This window comes from Drosophila eugracilis, unplaced genomic scaffold, assembly GCF_018153835.1.
Source record: "Drosophila eugracilis isolate 14026-0451.02 unplaced genomic scaffold, ASM1815383v1 contig_47, whole genome shotgun sequence".
Lineage (NCBI taxonomy): Eukaryota > Metazoa > Arthropoda > Insecta > Diptera > Drosophilidae > Drosophila > Drosophila eugracilis.
In genome coordinates, this window is record NW_024573338.1 from 2,329,491 (window position 1) to 2,350,244 (window position 20,754).

Sequence of the window (20,754 nt, forward strand, 5' to 3'; positions counted from 1 at the left end):
TTATTATAATAATAAAGATTTCGAAAAACTTTATTTTCCCTGTGCACTCAGTTGGAAAATGCACAAACAATAGAGAACCGCCAGCATAATAATTGATCGCCGCGGCGGGCAACTTTCCAACTGGTTTTCACATCTACTGCTATGTAAAACCCAAAGCCCGATAGCTATCAAAGATTTTCCTTAATTTCCAAACAGTTTTATCCAGTTTTTATTGCCCTCTTGTCTCTGGCGGTGCATTGTCTAAGATTTCCTCTCATTTCGTTTTGAATTTTCTTTTTTTTTTTTTATGATTTTCCAGTCGCCGCGGCGAACAAAAGAGCCCAAAGTTTTCCTTGTTTTTTGGATGAATTATGAGCAAAGGGAGTGGTGACCCCGAGTTGCCCTTGTGGTGGTGGCTGATGGTTCTCCTTCTCCTGCGGCTTCATTTCATATGCATCTCGATGTGAATGGACTCTATTAATGTGTAATGCGATCTGCGGCGCATGGAAAATCAAATGAGCTGCCTGGTCAGTGTGGCAGAGAGGCAGCCGTTTTGCCTCGCCTGTCGTAATGCCTGATGTTGATGTATCTTTGTATCTTTCGTGTGTGCTCAGACCCCCTGTAAATGTATCTTACATACTTTTGTAATTTTAAGCTGACAGCATCTGGTCAAACGGATGACGGCCTGCAAACTATTTCTGGCATATTGCAGTTCGTGTTTAATTCGACTGATTACAGGCGTGTTGGTCTGCTGCAGAAATGGGTGGGGTGTGTGTGGAGTGTGTCTGTCAGCTGCCCAAATATTTCGCCCTCGACTGTCAAACATCCCGCATTGCATCACCCACTAGTGCAGGGTCATAAAATTTTGGGTGTTCTATTTAGAAAATGAAAAGAAAATGTGTTTTTAGACAAGTAAATAGGTAGTAAAAAATAAGAAAAATATTTTGAAAATATTTAAAAAATATTTTCGATTAAAATTTGGCTTTTAAGGTTGTAAATTTGGGTTTTAAAAGGTTTTAGCTTTTAAAGTTATACTAAAAAGGTTTCTTTTAGTCAACCTTTTGGGCTGAAAACTTCTTCTTTAAAGTTAAAAAGGATCATATTTAGACCTATAGCCATACCAATCTCGTAATAAAATCTACTATATTTCCAATTATTTTCCTTTGTGAGCAATTCAAAGTACACATTCATGTAAATATATATACATATATATATATACTTTGTACCATCAGTCTTAGACTCCCCTCGTTCGCTCGTGTCGTTTTGGCCCTTTGTCTGTCAGTGGCATTTTGTTTATTTTTATCTGGTGCTATTTTCAGTTTCAGTTCGCTTTTCCTCTTGCATTTCCATTCATTTTTGTGCGCGACTGCCAGTTTTTATTTGGTTTTTGGTTTTTCGTTTTCAGTTTGCATTTGCAAGTCAGGCCCGGCGACTACGGTGGAACATAAATAAATATTTACCACAACCGTACCCTCAACCGTAGCCCGTATCCGTGCACTTCATCTCTGGCTTCCTGTCCAAATAATTGCGCATCCAGCAAATGCCAACAGATGGAAAAGGAAATGCACTTAGGGCGATAAAAATCCATAAATAAAATACTCAGGGAGGTAGTTATAGTTCTGACTAGATGAATGCATTTCTTTTTATAGAATTTTAGATGGTGATAATTAAAATATAATTTGGTATTACAAAGATTTTATTCGAGTTGCGGAAAAGTTGATTTTGGATACGAACTTCTCTAGGGTGCAGTTTATTTTAAAATTTTTTATTTTCTTAGCTGCAACATGACTTCTGTTTTTAAACTTATAATTATTGAGCTCTTTTTAGAAATGTTTATCAAAGAAATTATTTAATAATAATAATAATTCATATTAATAAGCTTTTAAAAATGATAAACTAATGACTTGCAGGAAGCTAAATACATATCTAAACTATATACCCCAAACCCATTTTCCCATATCTTGTTACATTGGAACAACTTACATATTTACCACATAAATTGCCTGGTAAATTATTAATAGACTCGGAAAGATTTTTCAATTAACAAAGCCATTATGCAATCCATTGAGTTGCGTTCGAGTTCGATGTTTGCCCTAAATACTGGACACATATGGCCACGCATATGAATATCTCTGAATATCAATTTGTGTGTGGAAATAAACAAAGCACTGGAAATAATAATTAGAGATTTGTTTATAACTTAAAAGTAAGAGGAAATATTAGTGAAGTTTTCAGTATTACTTAAAATAAAATATAATAATATAGGTAGGTAGATAGATAGATGGATAGATAGATAGATAGATTCGTAGGTAGATAGATAGATAGATTCATAGGTAGATAGATAGATATATAGATAGATAGATAGATAGACAGATAGATAGATACTTATGAAATATATTAAAAAATTAAATGATTAAAAAGTTTGTTAAATCAAAAGGTATATATCCTGAATTAAAGTGAATATTAAACTTTTAAAATATTGAAATTCTCGAAAAATATAATTTAAAGTCATTTAAATATTTGCTAATATCCGAAGTTAAATTTATTATAATATAAAGTGATTATAAAATCTTAAAAACATAAATTCTTTCTCTGTAAAACACTCGAAATGCTGTGGGCAAACATGGTATATCATCCAATAAAATATATATATCACAGACTACTGGGCGTAATGGTGTCGAGTGCCTGCCCCTGGGGGTTTGCCTTTCGATCTGGGTTCCCTATAGTTGGTTCCCTCGCTAATCGACCGATTCTCCTACCGTTAAGTGGTGCTTAGTGCCTGCCACAACGAGAAATGGGAGTCCAAAAACAAATCGGTGGCTTATTAATGAGCTGAGCTTAAGACATATCTTTGTTTTTCTTATTTTTTATTTCTGTCTTGCGCTCTCGCATAATTAATCAGCTGAGTTACGAAATCCGCTGAATCTGCATTTGAATGATTCACTTTTGGTCTCCGAATTATATCAGCGGGTTCGATTTCCGCTGTCATTATAAACATAAATGACTTTTATCGGATATATATTAGCAGCTGATCCGATGACGTTTTCCGAAACATCATGCGGGCCCCTCGATGAAACCCCCTTGTCATGGTTTTTCGTCATATTGTGAGTTTTCTTCTTTTTTAACCCCCGAATTCGATGGGCTTGTTGATTGATCTATGAGGGCGGTTGGTCCATTAGGTATTAATTGAGCAGAATTTGTGATATATGCAATTTATATTAGTTTTTAGTGTGATAACATATGGTAGTTTGCCTAAAATTGGGAAATATTTATAAGTAATTAATTTCTATTAGGCATTTTTTGTATTTTATAATATTTAACTTAAAATTTCCTACATACATAACTTAAAAATTCAAGAAGACAGTATAATATTAAATTATTTCAGTCTTTAAAGTCAAGAAAAGGCTATCATTGAATTCTAAAACTAAAATAAAACCAATTAAAGCCTTTTAAAATGCATACATATTTTCCTTTTTGGAAATAAATTAAATTTTCATTTTCAAATAATTAAAAAAAATTATATACACTTTTCTGTAATACTTGAAAATCTAATTATTTTATAATATAATTCTCTATTATTTTTATAAAATTTCTTCCCGCCATAAAATTCAAAAACTTAACATTGCGCATAACAGCTCTCAACTAACATAACAGCACCCCAATTACATCACTTTAACGTAACATAACGTAAAGCAGCCTAATACCAACGTAAAGGTAACGTGAGTAAACAGCTGATTGCGAATGTTGTGATTAATTTTCTTTACAAAAAATTAAATTTTGTTTATTAATATTAGTACAAACTAATAAAGTCCATACAACATGCGCCGTCGCGTTGGCCTGGGAGCCATTCAGCAACAAAAACTAGCCGCAGAGAAGTATAAGGACAAGGGCACAGATCTGCAGGAAAATCAACTCGAACAAATGACCAAACAAATGGAAGTTTTCCGGGTGAAACTGGAGGAATTTGCAATGAAACACAAGGAGGACATACGCAAGAACTCCCAGTTTCGTAAACAGTTTCAGGAAATGTGTGCCGCCATCGGAGTTGATCCTTTGGCCACGGGGAAAGGATTCTGGAGCGTACTGGGCATGGGTGACTTCTACTATGAACTTGGTGTCCAGGTGGTGGAAGTTTGCCTGGCTGCGAATCATAAAACTGGTGGCCTTATGGAACTAGATGAACTGCGACGACGACTGATTGCCGCCAGGGGTCAGAGTTCTGTGCACCAGGAGATCACCAAAGAGGACATCCTCATGGCCGCCAAGAAACTCAGTATTTTTGGCAATGGGTGAGGGTTTAAGATGGAGTTTTCTTTTGAGTATACTGTATTTTAACTATCAAACTAAACTTTCAGCTTTGTGGTGCATAAACTGGGCAAGGGGAAGTACATAGTCCAGTCCATTCCTGGAGAGCTGAGCATGGAGGAGACCAACATACTAAATGCCGCCTCCAATACCGAACAAGGATTTGTTACGCAAAGTCAGCTCATAAATGACTTAGGGTAACTATTTGGCTAACTTATAGAGTTGAAAACGATACTAAATTGTATTGCTTAGATGGACGGACTATCGCGCCCAGCAGTCACTGGACAAGGTACTCGGCGAGGGTCTCTGTTGGATTGACAAGCAGTCGGAGGATGAGCCCACCTATTGGTTTCCCAGTTTGTTTCCCGGTCGCAATGCACAGGCAACAGCCGCCTCGTAGTTTCCTTGCTCCGATAAAAATAATTTAATCTGTACAATTATCGCAATCATAAAATATATCTTTGTACAACTGTAAAATGAACGGTTAGGTCTAGAGAGTCTGCCGGAAGCTATCACCGGCGGCACCGTTCTTCAGCAGTTCATTGTCGGCCCGCAGCTCGTCGTTCTCCTTCGTCAGCCTGTAAATAACCTTCTCGAAGTCTTGTGTGATGTCGTCCATGGCCGCTCGGTATCTGGACTTCATCTGCTTTTGGGCCAGAAGATAGCGCTCCATCTCGGACTCGTAGTGTTCTTTACTATAAGTAGAGCCGTGTTGATATTACGATTAGTTTATTAATTTAATAAATAATATTCTATACTACAGCTTTTTACATTTTATAAACAATTTGTAATATATTTTGTAAACTCACATTTTGGCCTCTTGAAAATCTTCGCAGTTCTCTTCGTTGAGGGATCTCTCTAAGTCGTTGAGTCGCCTACCGGTGACCTCCACTTCGGCCTCCAGCTTATCGTTTTGCTTCAGTACCTCCTTGTACTTCTGCTCCAAGCGATTGTTTTGCACCTCCAGCTGGTGAACCACCGACTTGTGCTCGGCCGACTCCTTCTTTAGCTTTAAATTATACAAAATATATAAGTAAGAGTTATTAAAAATCATTATAAATCTTACCCTCTCCTTGATGTTGGTAATCAAAGTGTCCTTCTGCTTGAGCATGCTCTTCAACTTGGCCACTTCGTTGTCCACACGAATGGATGCGTCCTCCATGACGCTGCTTATATCGGTGGCCAGCTGATTGACCTCCTCCTTGTATGCCTCGGCCAGCTTTTTGGCCTCCATTTTCTCCTTGGTGGCCTCTTCGCTTAGCGTGATGGCCTCCTCGACCTTTCGCATGGCTGCCGATTCTCGCCTTGTGCTCTCGATTAGCATTTTGTGGGTATGACTTAGGGACACCTCACACTCCTTCAATTGCTTCTGGAGGGTAGAGACCTTGACCTGATCTTGTTCTAGATCCTTCAACTGGCTGTGCAACTGCTGCAGTTGCTCGCCGCTGCTCTGCTTGTGCTCGTGAAGCGCCTTTATGGTCTCCGCCTGCGTGCGCAGCTCCTCTTGCTGGGCACTCATCTTGGCCTCCAACATTTTCACGACCTTCGAGTACCTCTGGATGATCTAAAAGTGGTTTTCGAAATGGGGTTAAAATTATTTTTGGATTTTATTATGTTGGTGCCCGGTTCTCGGAGTAACAATAAAGTCAATGCTGACTATTAAAAAAATATTTAAAAATTGAATATTTTAAGTTTGATGTTTTATAAAGTTTTTCCTTATATTTTGGATCTTAAGAAGAAAATAAATACCTGATTATCACCCGACTCTTGCATTTGGACGCGATAGTTTCTCAGCTCCAGCTCCATGTTCTCGATGGTCCTTTTGGAGAAGTCCTGCATGGCCTGCAGGCTCTTCCTCTCCTTGAGAAGTCCCTGCACCTGCTTTCTGGCTGCGTCCAAGGCATTGTTGGTCAGTTTTAGGCGCTGCTTTAGATCCTGGAAATCCCCACTGGCCAGGGTATTCCTGCACTTGGTCAACTCGCTACTTAGCCGATGGTTATCATGTAGAACTTTTTTGACATGGACTCGCAGATGGTCTTGATCCTGTCGGAAGTTTCGCAGATCCTCATTGGTGTCCCGCACCAGGCGCTCCACATCTTCAGCCACATCCCGAACAGTGCTAGGGAAGATTAAGCTGTTGGTCTCCTTTGGGAAAATATTATTCATTTTCTTACCTGGGAAAGGCTTGCTTGTTTTCCTGTTGTGTCATAGTTGTTGTGGTTTTTCGACTGGCAAATCACATTTTACTAGACTTTCTTTCGAGTGTTAGGTTAGCTCTGATACAAATTTTCATTTTCCAAACTTGTTTTGAAATTGTAGACTTGGGAGAACATTATAGCCTTTCTTCGCAATCATTATTTTTAAATTTTTTACATATTTTTATCCCATAAAGGACATTAAACTCAAGAAAAAGTAACATTTTCTTTGAAATCAATTTCGGTTCGACCTTTCACAACCTTTTTTTTACAATCTAGCAAGCTTTGCCGCAACTTGTAATTAATTATTAGCAGATTTTTTAAACATTTCAAATATCTTTATAGTTTTTGATTAGAAAATACTTTTCTTTCACAGGTTCTATGCCACTGGCAGACTTTTGCTGTCCTTTGTCAATCTGTGACAGCCTGCCACCCTTCCAGCAGGTACTAAAAAAAACAGGCACGAGTCCTTTGAAGTCCGCTGACCCCCGGACAAGTGGTGGTTGTCCTGGGCAACGTTGCCAGTCAAAACAAATAGCTAAATAATAGTATCTGAATATGGTCAATTTTCCATTTCAGTCGTTCGCCATGCCGCTGTTCAACAAGAAGTTCGAATCGAAGCCCATTCCCGTGCGTCAGGGTCGTTGCAATATTGGACATCCGCTGGCCACCGAAGATCTGGAGGATTTCCGGCAAATATCACTGACTCTGGGCAACAAGGAGCTGCGTTTTGCGGATGGTATTTGGATGCACTCCTCCCGTAAGGGTGACGTCGATGACATGCTTAGGTTGAACAAGAAGTTTCGAGCTCTCGAGGAGGAGAATAATATGTGTAACCTGAAGATCGAGGTGATGCTGGATCTCTTGGCGGAGCATGCCACTGAGCTAAGTGAACTTAAGCCAAAGGAGAAGTAAAGAGGGGTAATAAAATGGAGAAACTGCAGACTAAAATATTTATTTAACACTTTTTTTAAGGATAAAAGCAGAAGAAAAAACATTGTCAAAGAAAGTCTGTAAAAATATATACGCTGGGTATTAAAATAATATTTTTCAGCTTAGTTTTCTTAATTTTTATTGAATTGTTTTCAACTTTGTAAAATTTAAATTTAAAACATTAAAATTTAAGATAAAATAAACCCCCCTTTCCTAGACTTGTTATGGTTATCAGTCATTAGCTTAAAAAATCTCTAAAAACTCTGTAAAGTTTCCTAAGGCTGATGAGTTCCCGAGGTATCAGTGGACTTATTCTCCTGTTTGGACTGAGCATCACTCATAAGCTCGGAATGTATCTTTTGCAGAATCGAATACTCGGCATCAAACTTTCGCACTAGCTGGTTAATGTCCTTTCTAAAGCTGGCCATCAATGTTTTTTGCACAACTTGATAAGATTTTACTTCAGCCTGGTGGCGTTTCTTTCTGTGTAGGTTAGAGTTAAGAGGTAATAATAAAATAAATATTTTAGATATATAGGCAACTCACAGTTCAGCTTGAAGGTTCTCTATATCGGGATCGAGTTCATTCACAGAACGTTCCGCCTCAGCTTCTAGTTTCTCATCCCGTTTTAAAGCCTTCTCGTACTTTTGTTTCAAGCGAATTTTCTTTCTGTGTAGGTAATGAACAATAATGATAAGTAAATATTATTACAAAAAATCAAATTTAAATCTCACAACTCGGGATTTGAATATTTATCAGAGACTTCCAATTCAACCTCAAATTTCTCATCAACTTTAGGATCTTCAGAGTATTGATCTTCCAAGTATTGATCTTCCTCTGACAGGGATTTCAATACTTCGTAATTAGACTAACGGGGATTATTTAGTTAATATACCAATATTAAGTTAGACCTTACCGGATCATTCATGGCTAGAATTCTATTCTCACTATATTCCATTTGACTTTTAAATTGATTCCCTTTTAAAGTTACAGATTTGACGGCCTTCTCAATAACTTTGTTCTTTGCATCAAAGCACTGATCCTCCATCAAATGCAAATCAATCGTATCCTCCTGATTGGGACCCATTGATACTTCTAATCAGAACTCTAAACCAAATCAAACTTTGGAAAATGCCTAGATCAACTTGAAAATAAACCCAAAATAGCAATGAATTTTATAAGCTTATTAAATGAAAGTAACAACTGGAGAAGCAAAGTGAACTTGATGCTATTCATTCTATTCTTATGATGGGAGTTCATTCTCCATATTAAAAGTACCTCTCCTTTAGCCTTCTAACTTTCCCATCTAAAGATAAATACAATCGAAAGGCAAAGTGAACTTGATACTACTCATTCTATTCTTATGATAGGAAGCTAATTCTCCTCATTAAAAATACCTCTTCAAAAAGAGACAGTTAAGCCTTAAAGCTTCTAACTTTCCCATCAAAATCGAAATCAAATCGAATAGCTATTGCATTTGTTTATTTATCGTAAATACCATAAATATAGTTTGACCCAAAGTTACCCAATTTCGATTAAGTCCCAACCACATACTTGAGATCTATTTATAATGCCACATTAATCAGTTTCACATGCCCATCGGCAGGGGGTGTTGGTGTGTTGGGAGTTATCAAGAGGTGTGTGTGTGTGTGTGTGGGGGCTTTTGTTGACCAGCCCATTGGGCATTAATATGGATTTGCTTGGCCCGACCAAGCTGGTCAAATTGGTGGCATTGTTGTCGCCATTGGCAGCAATCTATAGACGCCATCAAATGGTATCGCGCCGAGTTCCGCCGTCGAGCTGCCGGTGGCTCCCGCTTCGTTTATAGGCCGCTTGATAAGCCACCATTAACAGAACCGATAAACCCGATCGAACGGCGGTCCGACTGCCGTGATAAAACCAACCCACCGATGAGCCACCGCTGAGAGCTATATAAATATAGTGCCATGAATTTACATGACCTCCTCCTGCTCCTGCTTCTGCTCCTCCTCATCATCATACTCATTCCTCATTCAGTACTTCAATCCTATCAACCCGAGTTCCCTGGAGTTAGACAAATTTTTCGGATCGCCCCCGATAAAGCTTAGCAGTCTAATCTCCATTTACGGGGGACGGGGAGAGTGGCAGTAGCGCGGGTGCCTTCACTGGATATATGTACATAGGTGTCTGGCTAGGCCCCATATCGGTCCACTCCATCGACTACTGTATATTTACGCACCGATATTGATATGCGATAAGCAAAACTGCTTATAAAACACATTTATTTCGTTGTTCCCAGCAATGCCAGCACCTATGGCAATAGGACACTCACAGAAATTGCGGGTAAGTTTGGGTTCAGAAGAAATATATAATAAAAACTAATATTATATGGATATATATATATATATGGATTAAAATTCGTAAACATATTTGGAAAACTTTACTTTTGCCATTTTTCTTTCTAAAAATTGTATCTACTTTTCTTCCAGTGCACTGGCCACGATGGCCGCTGCCGTCGCCTCCGAGGGGTAACACTTGTTCGAATCGTGTATTACAGTAGTTTGTTGATAGCCAGCCCCGCGAACGGAACGCGTACGGAAGAAACCGATTGCCATAGATCGATGTTTCTACAATATTTACGGACCTCCACCAGCCAATTGCCGTGCGGAGAACGAAAGCAATTGGATCTCTAGACGGGAGAAAAGCTAATATTTTGCGAAATTTGCAAACTCTGTGTGGCATTTAAAGTAATTGGAGAAGCAAACTCAAAGTTCTAACTAAAAAAAAGTATAAAAAAAAGAGATATATATACGCCATATCAGCAAAAGCCAGGCAGGCGATTATGAAGCCATCGTGTCAGTTGTCCATCCGTTCTTAGCCAAAGTGAGTGTGAATTTGTGTTTGCTACTATTTTGATTGTAGTTCCCTCGGTCCGAAGTCGGTAAACAAATTGTCTATTAAACAATCAACTTTTCACCTAATAAATGATATCGTATAAATCAATTGAGTCGATGCCAATCAAGTGGGGCAACACAGATAAATCTCCATCACAATGGCCAGAGATCTCCACAGCTTGGAAGAGGCATAAACAAACGTCCCTCCCATCAAAAGTGTTTTATGAGTTTCGTGTGTTTTTGGTTTTTATTTTTGTGATCGGGACAGAGTGATCGAGAAATGATTTGTTCCTGACATTCCACTTATGTATTTATTTTATTAGAATGCATACAGAATATTTAAGTGGCCAAATGACAAAGGCTACAAGGCAGTTCTTGTTATATTACTTCCAATCAAGATGTATTCTTGATATTTAATATCCCTAAAGAAGATCATAAATAGCTTCTCTCTCTCTCTTGACATAATTTACTTCCAAACTGGAACATTAACTGTTAATTACGGACAGTTAGCGCCCTTCTACGCGCTTCTCAATCTATCGAGTGCCCCCGAAAGTTCTTTGGTAGCCCGCCAATCAATTGATAAACGAGCATTATCGCCGCGGCAATGATTTATTGTTGCATAAATGGCACTCACTATTTATTTATTAATAAATGAGAAGCGAAATTTCTGATAATTTATATACGAGTATATACTATATATGAGACTACCAAGGATTTGTGCCTCCAAAGTGTGTGTTTGAGTGTGTATTTTTGTGTGAGCCCAATGTAGAGCACCCGTTCGCTTCAAATGGCCAAGTAAATAAACAAAAGTGAATTTTTACACTCATCGGCCGACAGCGCACAATAAAATGTGTGAAAAATGTGGTAGAGCAGCCACTGGAAATGCAACCGCGTAGACCAAATAAATAAATAAATAAATAAATACAAAACTTTTGAGAGCCTCGTACTGTTTGTTAAGAAATTAAATGAAAATCGATCATTTGTGGAAATAAACGAATGGCCAGCGGGAATTCAAATAATAAAAATAAATACCAAACCATTGTGTGCCCCGAAAAAAGTAACTAATCAAAGTGTGTTCGACGGGTTCCTTTCAGCGATAACAAGTGGAAGACAATGTCGCGGATATGCTAAATGGAAATGGATCCGATGATTTGTGATTTGCGGTTGGGCCACATCTGGCTATTAATTCTCATTTGTTTCTGCGGCTTCAAGCAATCCAGCTCGTTTTTCGTAGACTATACAGGTGAGTTAAGGTGGGGTTTTGGGGTACTTAATCATCATATGCAGTTGGAAGAATTATATGTTTTAGTTGTTTGTCTTGTCTTGAGACTAAGAAAGAAGAAACAAAGTTTTAGATTTCAGAAAGATTTTCCAAAATGTTTTATATTATATCTGAAATTCAAATAAAAAGCTCTTTTTTGTAACTCCACGTTTCCGCTGTTGTTCGTCAAAATGTTCGGAAGGTTAATCGCAATTTCGAGTAGCGCACAGCACTTGATAAGATACTGTCAATTTGGCTATCATAGATACAGCAAAAAAAGTAAACAATTGCCTTGATTGAATGGTTTGGAATTTTTTTGTTTTATATTTCTTTTTCTCTCGCAGAGAACACAGAGCTAATTCAGCAGAGAGCCGGCTTTGATGTCAAGCTGCAGTGCAATCTCAAAGGTCTCGTAGACGAAAGTATGTTGGATGACATTAAGATACATTGGTATTTCAAGGTATTTATTAGTTTTCATAATCAACATATATAGATTTTTAATAAGGAATGTTTTTATAGCAATGCAATGAAAACAATTGCCATCAGCTGGAGTCTGTGGATGAGTGGACGGCGTTGCCTTGCGAGCCGAGTTTGTGTCGTCCGGAGTTATGGCTCCGGAATGTTACGGAACGATATTCGGGACTTTACAAATGCACCATCAATCCTCATATTTGGGACAAGGCTCAATCAGTAGATGTTCAGCTAGTTCGTACCTATCAGCTAGATGTTAAGAGTTAGTAATGCAACCAAAATCTCTGACTTCTTTAACTAATTCAACTTTAATCTCATAGATACCTCCTTAGCTGCACCCGAGTTTGTAGACTCCTATCCCAACAACAAGACAACGTTGGTGGGCAGTCGGGTGGTGTTTCAGTGCCGCGTTCACAGCGAGGAGTATCCCACAATCAAGTGGTTTCGACGGCACACCTATGTGGGAACTCAGGCAGCTGGAGAATCCTCTTCAACATCCAGTGCCTCCAATTTCAGCACACATATTGTCCGATATAATGGTCGGACATATGAACTACTTGCCACAGATCCAGAAAAACTGATGACACCACAGATATATCTCAGCAAGTTGATACTGGATGGAGTGAGATTGAGAGATGCTGGTCATTATGCCTGCGTGGCCATTAGTTATCGGGGTCATAAGATCAGAGAGGCATTCCTAGAAGTTCTACCCGTTGAGGATGATCAGGAGAAAGAGTACTGGTCTGATTACGATAGTGGAGATGAAGGAATTCCAACTAGCAATCCCCGGGAGTTCCTGCTGCTCTTCCTTATGCCACTGGGATTGGCATTGCTGCCACTAACCGTATGGCTTAGTTACATTTTGTACAAACGCTGCTCCGTGGAATCGGAGGAAGATCTGGACACGGAAAGGTGTGTCCTTGGAGGAAATTAACCCACTGATTGCCAACTAAGTTAAAGCCGCAATACGCTTATTAAGATTGTGAATAAAGACTGTCTAAGTCTAAGTCTAAGCTAAGAAAGTTATATGTACTTAAGTTTAAAAATATAAAATACAAATTTAACAAGTAATCTTAGGTGATAACTTCATTCAAATATTTGTTTATATTTTTCCATATTTTTTTGTCATTTAGTCGAATGTGATGGTTGTGTTCGAGTGTTACTAAGGCCAAGCTCTTCAAGTTCAAAATTTTCGTTGTAGGAAATTCCAAATTTGTTTCATCTTCCGTTTTGTGGCAGACACAGTCCCTATTTGGGCACCAACCACCACAAGTACTACTACTACACCATCATCATTAACGAATCTGAATGCATCTGGCAGCTCCATTCATCCTGAACGTGGTTGTCCCATAACCTCCGGAATATAGTCAAGTTTTCTACAGAGTTCCACTCGTGGTAAAGAATAAACCCATTAAATATCCAAGATCATATTGGCCACGATGTCCGGATCGAGGCGATGCCGCACCTTTTACGAGTACTGCGATTACTTCATGCCCGGGATCTATGACTATCCGGTCACCCATAGTGCGGAGACCACAATCAGTGCCTATCTTCTAGATCCAATCCTGGCCAGTGTCTCATCACCTTGGTCAGTTCCCATTTCGCATGCCACCTATGTGGCTGGACCATTGGGTGTGATTAACTATCTGTCGGATATGCAAAGCCATTTGGCTCTTCCCACCATTCAAAACCTGGAAACTGGTCTTATCTATACAACCATGAGTTCCATTTCGCCGATGTCTGATATCCAACAGACCCTTCAAAGTTGTGTCCAAATGGAGCAGGATGTGTCAGAGGATGAGGGATATGGTTATGAGATTCCCGAACTTGATTTCAGCCTGGAAAATTCAATTTCCGAGTCCGATGGTGATGGGCAGCAGCAGGAGCGCTCACCTATGAATTCCTCAACAGTGGAGATCAGCGAAGAGACGGGTTCAGGAGAGTCTGCCAAATCGGAAGAGGTACCACGGAAGCGAAAGAAACTTTCCAGCAAGCGGGTCTATAAGGCCGCTATGGGTTATTTGGTTGAGGAACCCACAAGTGAACTGTCCGAGGATGATCCTGAGGAACTGCCACCCACTTCCGGGAAATAGAACTTATCTGAAGGCTTCAAAAGTTCAGTGCTGCCTTGAAGTTTCTTCTTCATTCTTCAATTTATTTTGGCCCTGAGTAGTATAGACCAATTTCCAGGTGGCGTTTTCCAGATATATTGCAAAGAATGTGTGGAATTGTAATAGATGTAATAGATGATGAGGAAAATATATTTATTTTATACCAGATTTGTTAGTTTTTACTGGTACTGTACCGTATTGGGATCAAAAAACTAAACTAATTAGCATTAACGGTCAATAAAGGTTCAAAGACAACAAAACTTCACAATGAAAATGATCATATAGATGCAAATTATCTAACCTATATAGTACACAGTAGCACCTAGTCGATACCTAATTGGCACTGCCATTGAGCAACTAATTAAATTATTCGCACATGTCCAAAGACTTTGCTCTCAGTTTTCTCACTTCGTTGAATTCACATGTTAAGTTGTCTCCCAGTCTCTCAGCTTTGCTCTAGCTCTCTCGCTATCTCTGTCTCTGCTTATCGCCCTCTCTCTATCTAGTTGTGGAACTGCCTTCCAGTGCTGCCAACTTTTGACTAGCAAAAAAAGCTGTTTTAGACGGGAAGTATGGAGGAAAAAGCCAAAAAAATAATTTAAAAAATCCAAAAAAAAAGCTAAAACAAATCTATGGGGAACTGACACTTTTAGTCAAAAAGCAATGCAAAAATACAAATTTCCCGTAGTACGCACCCGATGAGCAAAAAAAAAAAAAAAAAGGTCGCTGATCCGGCAAAACTACGATACGTCTTAGATTCCCACCTTCTGGAAGGCGATGAGCAAAAAAAAAAAAAAAAGGTCACGTTCCCACCTTCTGGAAAAAATCTAAACAAATTCGTAAAAAAGCCAGAATTCCCGCTTCCCGCAACTCATGATTTTTTCCCGCGGTTAGCCTTCAAAAAAAGCCAGTTTTGACGGGAAAAAAGCCAAATTGGCAGCCATGCTGCCTTCCATCGACAAGCTCTCTTCAGTTGTTATACGGCTTTTGCTGCCATCGGACGTGACTTGTATTTATTTATTATTATTATACATTTCGGTACACAGCGCGACCTGCGAAATCGAAAACACACTCGCTATAAAATAAACAAAAAACTATTTTTAGGCTGCAAATCTGAAGGAAAAAAAAAAACATATATTTTGTCGATCAACGACTGCAGCGGCGCAGGAGCATAGAACCCATAATAATGGACTGCAAAACGCGACGCGGCACCAAAATATCGGTGATCGCCTTGGGAAGCGCCCTCTGTTTCGTTATGATGGCATACTTTGTGTTTGGGGACAGTAACGACGAGCAGGGTCTGCGGAATCTACGCATGATATCCATAGTAAGCTGGAGCTTATTTTTAACTTCAAACCATAAACAACACAAACCGAGTATTGTTTTTTATCAAACCGCACAAACAGCTGTTCCGACATGGGGCCAAGAATCCCAGTGGCTTCTATCCGCTGGATCCACATGCTGCTCACGATTGGCAGGGCGGGATGGGAGCTCTCACACCGGTTAGTATTGAATATGGTAATATCAAGTATTATCTTAATAGTACTTGTCATTCATAAGTTTAAATATTAACCCTCTTTTACCAACTGAGAGCTAATCTGTGATCTCTAAAGCACTTGAAAAAAAATATGTGAAAAATTTATCAAGATTATGAATGCCAAATTATATTTTTCAATTGTTTTCGTCTTGAGTTTAATATCTTATCTACAAATATTAAAATCTTAAAAAGCCTGTCCAAGTTCGATCATTAACACCACAACAACTTTCACAACTTGAAAGTTTTCTTTAAAATGAAGTTTTTTTAATTTTTACTGACACCTCTATATATTTTATATCTATATTTTTAATATTTCAATAAGATTTAGGCGCTTTTATAAAGATCAGTTTAATTACAAAGGAGACTGACGTCATTATACGGTTTAAATGGGGTGTTAAAAGAAGAATTAGCCATGAGCTGATGTTACACAAAAGCTTCAGTCAAAGAGGGTTTAAAGAAGCTTAAGTACACATATTAGAACATTTAAAATATTTTTTAAATTTTTAAAACTAAACTCTATATTTTGCAATGCACATTTTTCTTCATAGAAAGGCAGCCTGCAGGCCTACAACCTCGGAAAGAATCTTCGCATGCGGTACTACCGGCTCCTGCCCTCGAACAGCCTCTACACACAGCAGCAGGTGCATGTCCTCAGTTCGGCGGCGGAACGCTGTGTGGTGCGTCAATCGTTCCGATAAGAAAACCCTCTATAACCATATAACTATCTGTACGAGATGGGGGTGCCCTAATCAGTTGGCCGTGTTATCTTTTAGATGAGCGCCCAGAGCGTCTTGGCCGGCATGATGCCGCCGCTGGAGAACAACAATGTACTGCCCATACCCTGGCAGCCGGTGGCTGTGAATACGCTATCGCGTAATGATGATATTGTGAGTGCAATCGTATATCTATATAAAGCAATTGCAAGTCATTACTATAATGGTGTGATATCTCTTTTAGCTATTGGCCCAGAAGAAACCCTGTTTGAAGTACGATCATATCCTGCAAAAACTCTACAAGTCGCCGCCTGCTGAACTTCAGAAACTGAACGAGGATAACTTGGAGTTGTATAAGCTGTTGACTAAAAATACAGGCAAGGTGGGAGAGATTTACACAAAAGGGCTCAAATCTTAAAATATTCTTTCAAAAAAATCATATTAATCTTATTAGTTTTGGTATCCAGATAGAAGAAAATTATTTCATTCACTTAAAATCCCAAAATACTTATCTCTCTCTCCTAATGAAAATTAGAACATTTCAAATGTCCTGGACGTGGAACTTCTGTATGGCACACTTAAAACCGAAGAGGAGGCCAGTCTAGTGCTTCCCGATTGGACTGAGAACATATACCCAGAAGAGATCAAGCCACTAGCTGAACGCAGTTACACCCTTTTCACTGAAACTAATCTGATGAAACGGATTAAAGGTGGAGCGTTTCTCACGGAAATTCTAAACAAAATGCAGAATAAGCGAAAGAGGAACCTGAATCCTGATCGCAAAATATTCCTATATTCAGGACATGATGTGACATTGGTTAATGTGATGAATTCCTTGGGGATACTGGATCAGACTACCAATCTTCCGGAATATGCGTCGGCCTTAGCTTTTGAGCTGCATCATAGCAAGTATTTCAGTGATGGCGACTTCGAAGTAAAGGTTGGTTATTTGTTAACAGATACTGGATTTATAATAATTTTTACAATTTTTTCACAGCTTGTTTACTATTACAACAGCGAAGACAAATTCCCCAAGGAGCTGACCATTCCCAATTGCGATGCACCTTGCTCGCTGACCCAGTTTGAGGCCTCTTTGAAGGCTCTAGTCCTGGATAACTATGATGAAACCTGCGAGAATCATCCGCCTGACTGCAAGAACTAAGAATACTTCAATTTTTAGTTGTTTTGGCTTGTTAATAGTGGTTTAGCTTGGGCTGTTTGTTAGATCTCTGGCTATGTCGTAGACATTGCCAGATTTTGTTTTGGGTAACTCAGTATAAAGTTTAAGATGAAAAGGTTTTAATGTATAGCTTTAACAGAAAAATAAGTCATGTTACCTCATTCAGTGTTGAGGATTAGTTTAATTATCTAAAAAAGACAAATAAATTGGACGCAAATTTCCAATTCTATTCATATTTTAAGTTTTTTGCTTGATTGAGTTGGCTATAAGAAAATATGAATATATTTAAACTAGAAGGCTATTCCTTACATTTCAAATTTGCCTGTTAAGCAACTCAAATCAAAAGCTGGCACCTTTGTCCTCTGCATATAGAAAATATATGGGAACCTTTTCCGTCTCGCTGACATGAACAATCTCTGTGTGGCTAATTAGACGAATGGCAGCTAGTCCGTAGAAGAGCATTGGTAAGCCTGGAATGCAACAATAAGTAAGGTTTTAATACCATAATCCTAATACTTAACCAATATGATACACCTACCCAAATTAATAACCTTTAGGAAGCGAAAGAACTTGTCCTCCAGCCAAAGATCTTGCACCTCTCTTTTGCTGCAGTGGTACTTCATATACGGGTAACAGGCAGTGCGAAGAATGTGGTAGTTGGTTCCACTTTCCAGAGACCAGTTGAAGTGTGACATTCCCCTCTGATCGTTGGTCACATCCCGGAACTGTATTTCGAGCAAATACATTTTTAGTTTCAGTAGTAATCGTCCGGAGGAGATAAAGGAATCTTACCTTCACGAAATATGATGTCCAGGGTGGCTCATGGCATTGTTTCAAATATGCGGTCAATACTTCCGAAGCTCGAGGCTTCAATAAAAGGCGGGTAAGTTGCATTTTATTAGCGAAACTCTTATTGCATCACAGAATAAAAACAAAAACAGAAGGTTTTGTTATTATTATTATTGTGTTATCGAATTATCAGCTGTTCTGCTATCGATAGTGTTGGTCGAACTAGACGTATCAGAACTGATATAGTATATATCAATATAGCTACCAAAAATAGCTTTAAATTCCCTTAATATACCATTGCTAGCTTATTTTAAGCTGCCGTTTAAAAGTTGTGGACAAAAATAGGCTAGATGCACAGCCTTGGTTACGGCAGAACAGGTATCGATAACAATTGGGCGGTATAAATTAAATTAATAAATTAAATTATAATTTTAAACATTTAATATTAAGTTTATGATATATATGTTTATTAATTTAAACCTATTTTCAGCCTCTCTGTTCGAACTACTAGTAAGAAGACCGACCTAACAGAGCACTTTATGCTAGATGATGAAGTGGCTAACGAGCAGCTCCGGCAGTATGAAGAGGGTTCAAGGGACCGACTTGAACTTGAGAGCGCTTTATTGGGCGTCCTCAATAGGGTAGAACATGTACCAATTGTTATTAATGGCCAAGAGTTTCAATCCAAAGAGGAACTGCAACAGGTATTACCCTACGATATCCAGCAGCCCATTGCCCACTACGGCCATGCCCATCGCATCCTCATACGAATGGCCATCGACAAGAGTTTGGAGGCGCAGGTGATGTGGGATAAAACTAAGTTAAGCGATCGTATTGATATTTGGGAGAGGGCAGCCGATCTGATAGCCGGTAAACACCGTTACAACATCATAGCGGCCACGATGTTGGGTCAAGGAAAAACCCTGCGTCAGGCGGAGATGGATGTGGCCGAATTGGTAGACTTCATGCGCATTAATCCGGTGTTCCTGCGAGAACTGGCCAACTATGAACCCTATAATGACATGGTAAATGGTGACTGTTGGAACTCCATGCGGTTGAGGGGACTTTCAGGTGAGTTTTCATATAAATTATAAAGGTCTTCATAAATTTATCACTTTGAATTTCTAGGATTTGTGGCAGCCATTAGTCCATTCAATTTCACGGGTATTGCCGGCAATCTGGCCTATACTCCCGCCCTGATGGGCAACTCCGTGCTCTGGAAGCCCTCCGATTCAGCCATCCTCTCTAACTACTTTGTCTTTTTGGCCATGCGGGAGGCAGGCGTGCCTGATGGGGTCGTGAACTTTGTGCCTGCCGAAGAGACGACCTTTGCATCCGTTGTAGCACAGCATCCAAAGCTGGCTGGAATCAACTTCACTGGCACTTCATCCGTCCTCAAAGTGCTTTGGCAACTGGTGGCCCAGAATATTAACTATTATGAAAACTATCCCCGTTTGGTGGGCGAGGGAGGTGGCAAGAACTTTCATTTCGTACATCCCTCGGCGGATCCGAAAACAGCAGTTGCCTGTACTATAAGAGCGGCCTTTGAGTACGCCGGTCAGAAGTGTTCCTCGTGCTCGATGTTGTATGTGCCGGAATCGCTGTGGGAGGGCCATATAAGAGAGCCACTGCTGAGGATCACCGATTCTCTGCTAGTGGGACATGCCACGTACTGTGAATGCTTCTGTTCTGCAGTAATCAATCGACGGGCCTATGATCGCATCTACATGTGGCTAAGATATATCGTCCAGAGTCCAAGTTGTCAGATTTTAGCCGGAGGAACCTGCGACAAGCAGCATGGTTACTTTGTGGATCCCACAGTGGTACAAATCACAGATCTAGATAATATCATATGTCGCGAAGAGCTGCTAGCGCCCATTCTTGGTGTCTATGTTTATCCTGATGACAAGCTCAAGGAGACAATGGAGAAAGTGGCGAAGATCAATCATGGATTGATAGGCTCGGTGTTTGCCACGGATGAGAACTTCATTGAGGAAGCCTACGAAGCTTTCAGATTCAATGTGGGCAATCTCAATGTTAATGACAAGTCCACTGGCTCTATGGTGGGTCAGCAGCCTTTTGGAGCGGGTCATATGACTGGTACCAGTGATAAGTTGGGAAGTCCTCACTCCCTGCTGCGATGGACATCGCCTCAGGTCATCAAGGAGTCTTATAAGCCACATATGAATATCTATTACCCATATATGAATATAAGCGAAGAGAAGCAGGGCATCAAGTATATGAGGAGAGATCTGAATGAGATGGTCTCCCAGGATGAAAGCTCCTTTGAGGACGCCAAAAATGAGGATAATCGTCCAGTGTAACATCTAAATAGAGTTAATTAAGATCCAAATTTCTGTTGTAATAAATTAAGTAAAATTAAAAGCAGTTAATTTTCCTTTCATAA

General features: G+C 39.4%; 9 protein-coding genes across 11 annotated transcripts; 6 read left to right on the plus strand and 3 right to left on the minus strand.

Annotated features, from left to right (window-relative positions):
• Nucleotides 1-3,690: 3,690 nt before the first annotated feature.
• Nucleotides 3,691-4,801, plus strand: LOC108109567 (vacuolar-sorting protein SNF8). Its single transcript, XM_017218143.2, has 3 exons — nt 3,691-4,268; nt 4,335-4,481; nt 4,537-4,801. The coding sequence occupies exons 1-3, from the start codon at nt 3,799-3,801 to the stop codon at nt 4,682-4,684; spliced, it is 765 nt and encodes a 254-aa protein (XP_017073632.2). The 5' UTR covers nt 3,691-3,798; the 3' UTR covers nt 4,685-4,801.
• LOC108109566 (trichohyalin) lies at nt 4,685-6,562 on the minus strand. Of its 2 annotated transcripts, XM_017218142.2 has the most exons (5): nt 6,459-6,562; nt 6,034-6,403; nt 5,351-5,848; nt 5,094-5,293; nt 4,685-4,979 (listed from the first exon to the last, which is right to left on the minus strand). In XM_017218142.2, exons 1-5 carry the CDS (start codon nt 6,491-6,493, stop codon nt 4,775-4,777), a joined length of 1,308 nt encoding a protein of 435 aa, XP_017073631.2. In that variant the 5' UTR covers nt 6,494-6,562; the 3' UTR covers nt 4,685-4,774. The 2 variants fall into 2 exon arrangements, with proteins under 2 accessions (XP_017073631.2, XP_017073629.2); XM_017218140.2 differs by having other exon boundaries at nt 6,034-6,476.
• A 28-nt stretch (nt 6,563-6,590) lies between these two features.
• On the plus strand, nt 6,591-7,504 carry LOC108109568 (protein chibby homolog 1). Of its 2 annotated transcripts, XM_017218144.2 has the most exons (3): nt 6,592-6,923; nt 7,059-7,400; nt 7,455-7,504. In XM_017218144.2, the coding sequence occupies exons 1-2, from the start codon at nt 6,861-6,863 to the stop codon at nt 7,392-7,394; spliced, it is 399 nt and encodes a 132-aa protein (XP_017073633.1). In that variant the 5' UTR covers nt 6,592-6,860; the 3' UTR covers nt 7,395-7,400; nt 7,455-7,504. The 2 variants fall into 2 exon arrangements, with proteins under 2 accessions (XP_041675107.1, XP_017073633.1); XM_041819173.1 differs by having other exon boundaries at nt 6,591-6,923; nt 7,059-7,495.
• A 30-nt stretch (nt 7,505-7,534) lies between these two features.
• LOC108109439 lies at nt 7,535-8,622 on the minus strand. The gene is made up of 4 exons (XM_017217940.2): nt 8,329-8,622; nt 8,147-8,280; nt 7,959-8,081; nt 7,535-7,895 (listed from the first exon to the last, which is right to left on the minus strand). Exons 1-4 carry the CDS (start codon nt 8,497-8,499, stop codon nt 7,688-7,690), a joined length of 636 nt encoding a protein of 211 aa, XP_017073429.2. The 5' UTR covers nt 8,500-8,622; the 3' UTR covers nt 7,535-7,687.
• Nucleotides 8,623-9,942: 1,320 nt separating this feature from the next.
• On the plus strand, nt 9,943-13,088 carry LOC108109569 (cell adhesion molecule-related/down-regulated by oncogenes). The gene is made up of 5 exons (XM_017218145.2): nt 9,943-10,274; nt 11,380-11,528; nt 11,891-12,006; nt 12,066-12,279; nt 12,338-13,088. The coding sequence occupies exons 2-5, from the start codon at nt 11,417-11,419 to the stop codon at nt 12,949-12,951; spliced, it is 1,056 nt and encodes a 351-aa protein (XP_017073634.1). The 5' UTR covers nt 9,943-10,274; nt 11,380-11,416; the 3' UTR covers nt 12,952-13,088.
• Nucleotides 13,089-13,149: 61 nt separating this feature from the next.
• On the plus strand, nt 13,150-14,296 carry LOC108109570. Its single transcript, XM_017218146.2, has one exon. The coding sequence runs from the start codon at nt 13,457-13,459 to the stop codon at nt 14,108-14,110; it is 654 nt and encodes a 217-aa protein (XP_017073635.1). The 5' UTR covers nt 13,150-13,456; the 3' UTR covers nt 14,111-14,296.
• Nucleotides 14,297-14,852: 556 nt separating this feature from the next.
• On the plus strand, nt 14,853-17,793 carry LOC108109550 (venom acid phosphatase Acph-1). The gene is made up of 8 exons (XM_041819158.1): nt 14,853-15,166; nt 15,233-15,455; nt 15,535-15,630; nt 16,214-16,342; nt 16,439-16,552; nt 16,623-16,760; nt 16,914-17,318; nt 17,376-17,793. The coding sequence occupies exons 2-8, from the start codon at nt 15,315-15,317 to the stop codon at nt 17,538-17,540; spliced, it is 1,188 nt and encodes a 395-aa protein (XP_041675092.1). The 5' UTR covers nt 14,853-15,166; nt 15,233-15,314; the 3' UTR covers nt 17,541-17,793.
• A 24-nt stretch (nt 17,794-17,817) lies between these two features.
• Nucleotides 17,818-18,304, minus strand: LOC108109551 (uncharacterized protein C15orf61 homolog). Its single transcript, XM_017218121.2, has 2 exons — nt 18,097-18,304; nt 17,818-18,028 (listed from the first exon to the last, which is right to left on the minus strand). The coding sequence occupies exons 1-2, from the start codon at nt 18,302-18,304 to the stop codon at nt 17,898-17,900; spliced, it is 339 nt and encodes a 112-aa protein (XP_017073610.2). The 3' UTR covers nt 17,818-17,897.
• A 30-nt stretch (nt 18,305-18,334) lies between these two features.
• Nucleotides 18,335-20,732, plus strand: LOC108109549 (delta-1-pyrroline-5-carboxylate dehydrogenase, mitochondrial). The gene is made up of 3 exons (XM_017218119.2): nt 18,335-18,441; nt 18,838-19,418; nt 19,476-20,732. Exons 1-3 carry the CDS (start codon nt 18,362-18,364, stop codon nt 20,669-20,671), a joined length of 1,857 nt encoding a protein of 618 aa, XP_017073608.2. The 5' UTR covers nt 18,335-18,361; the 3' UTR covers nt 20,672-20,732.
• The last annotated feature ends 22 nt before the right edge of the window (nt 20,733-20,754 follow it).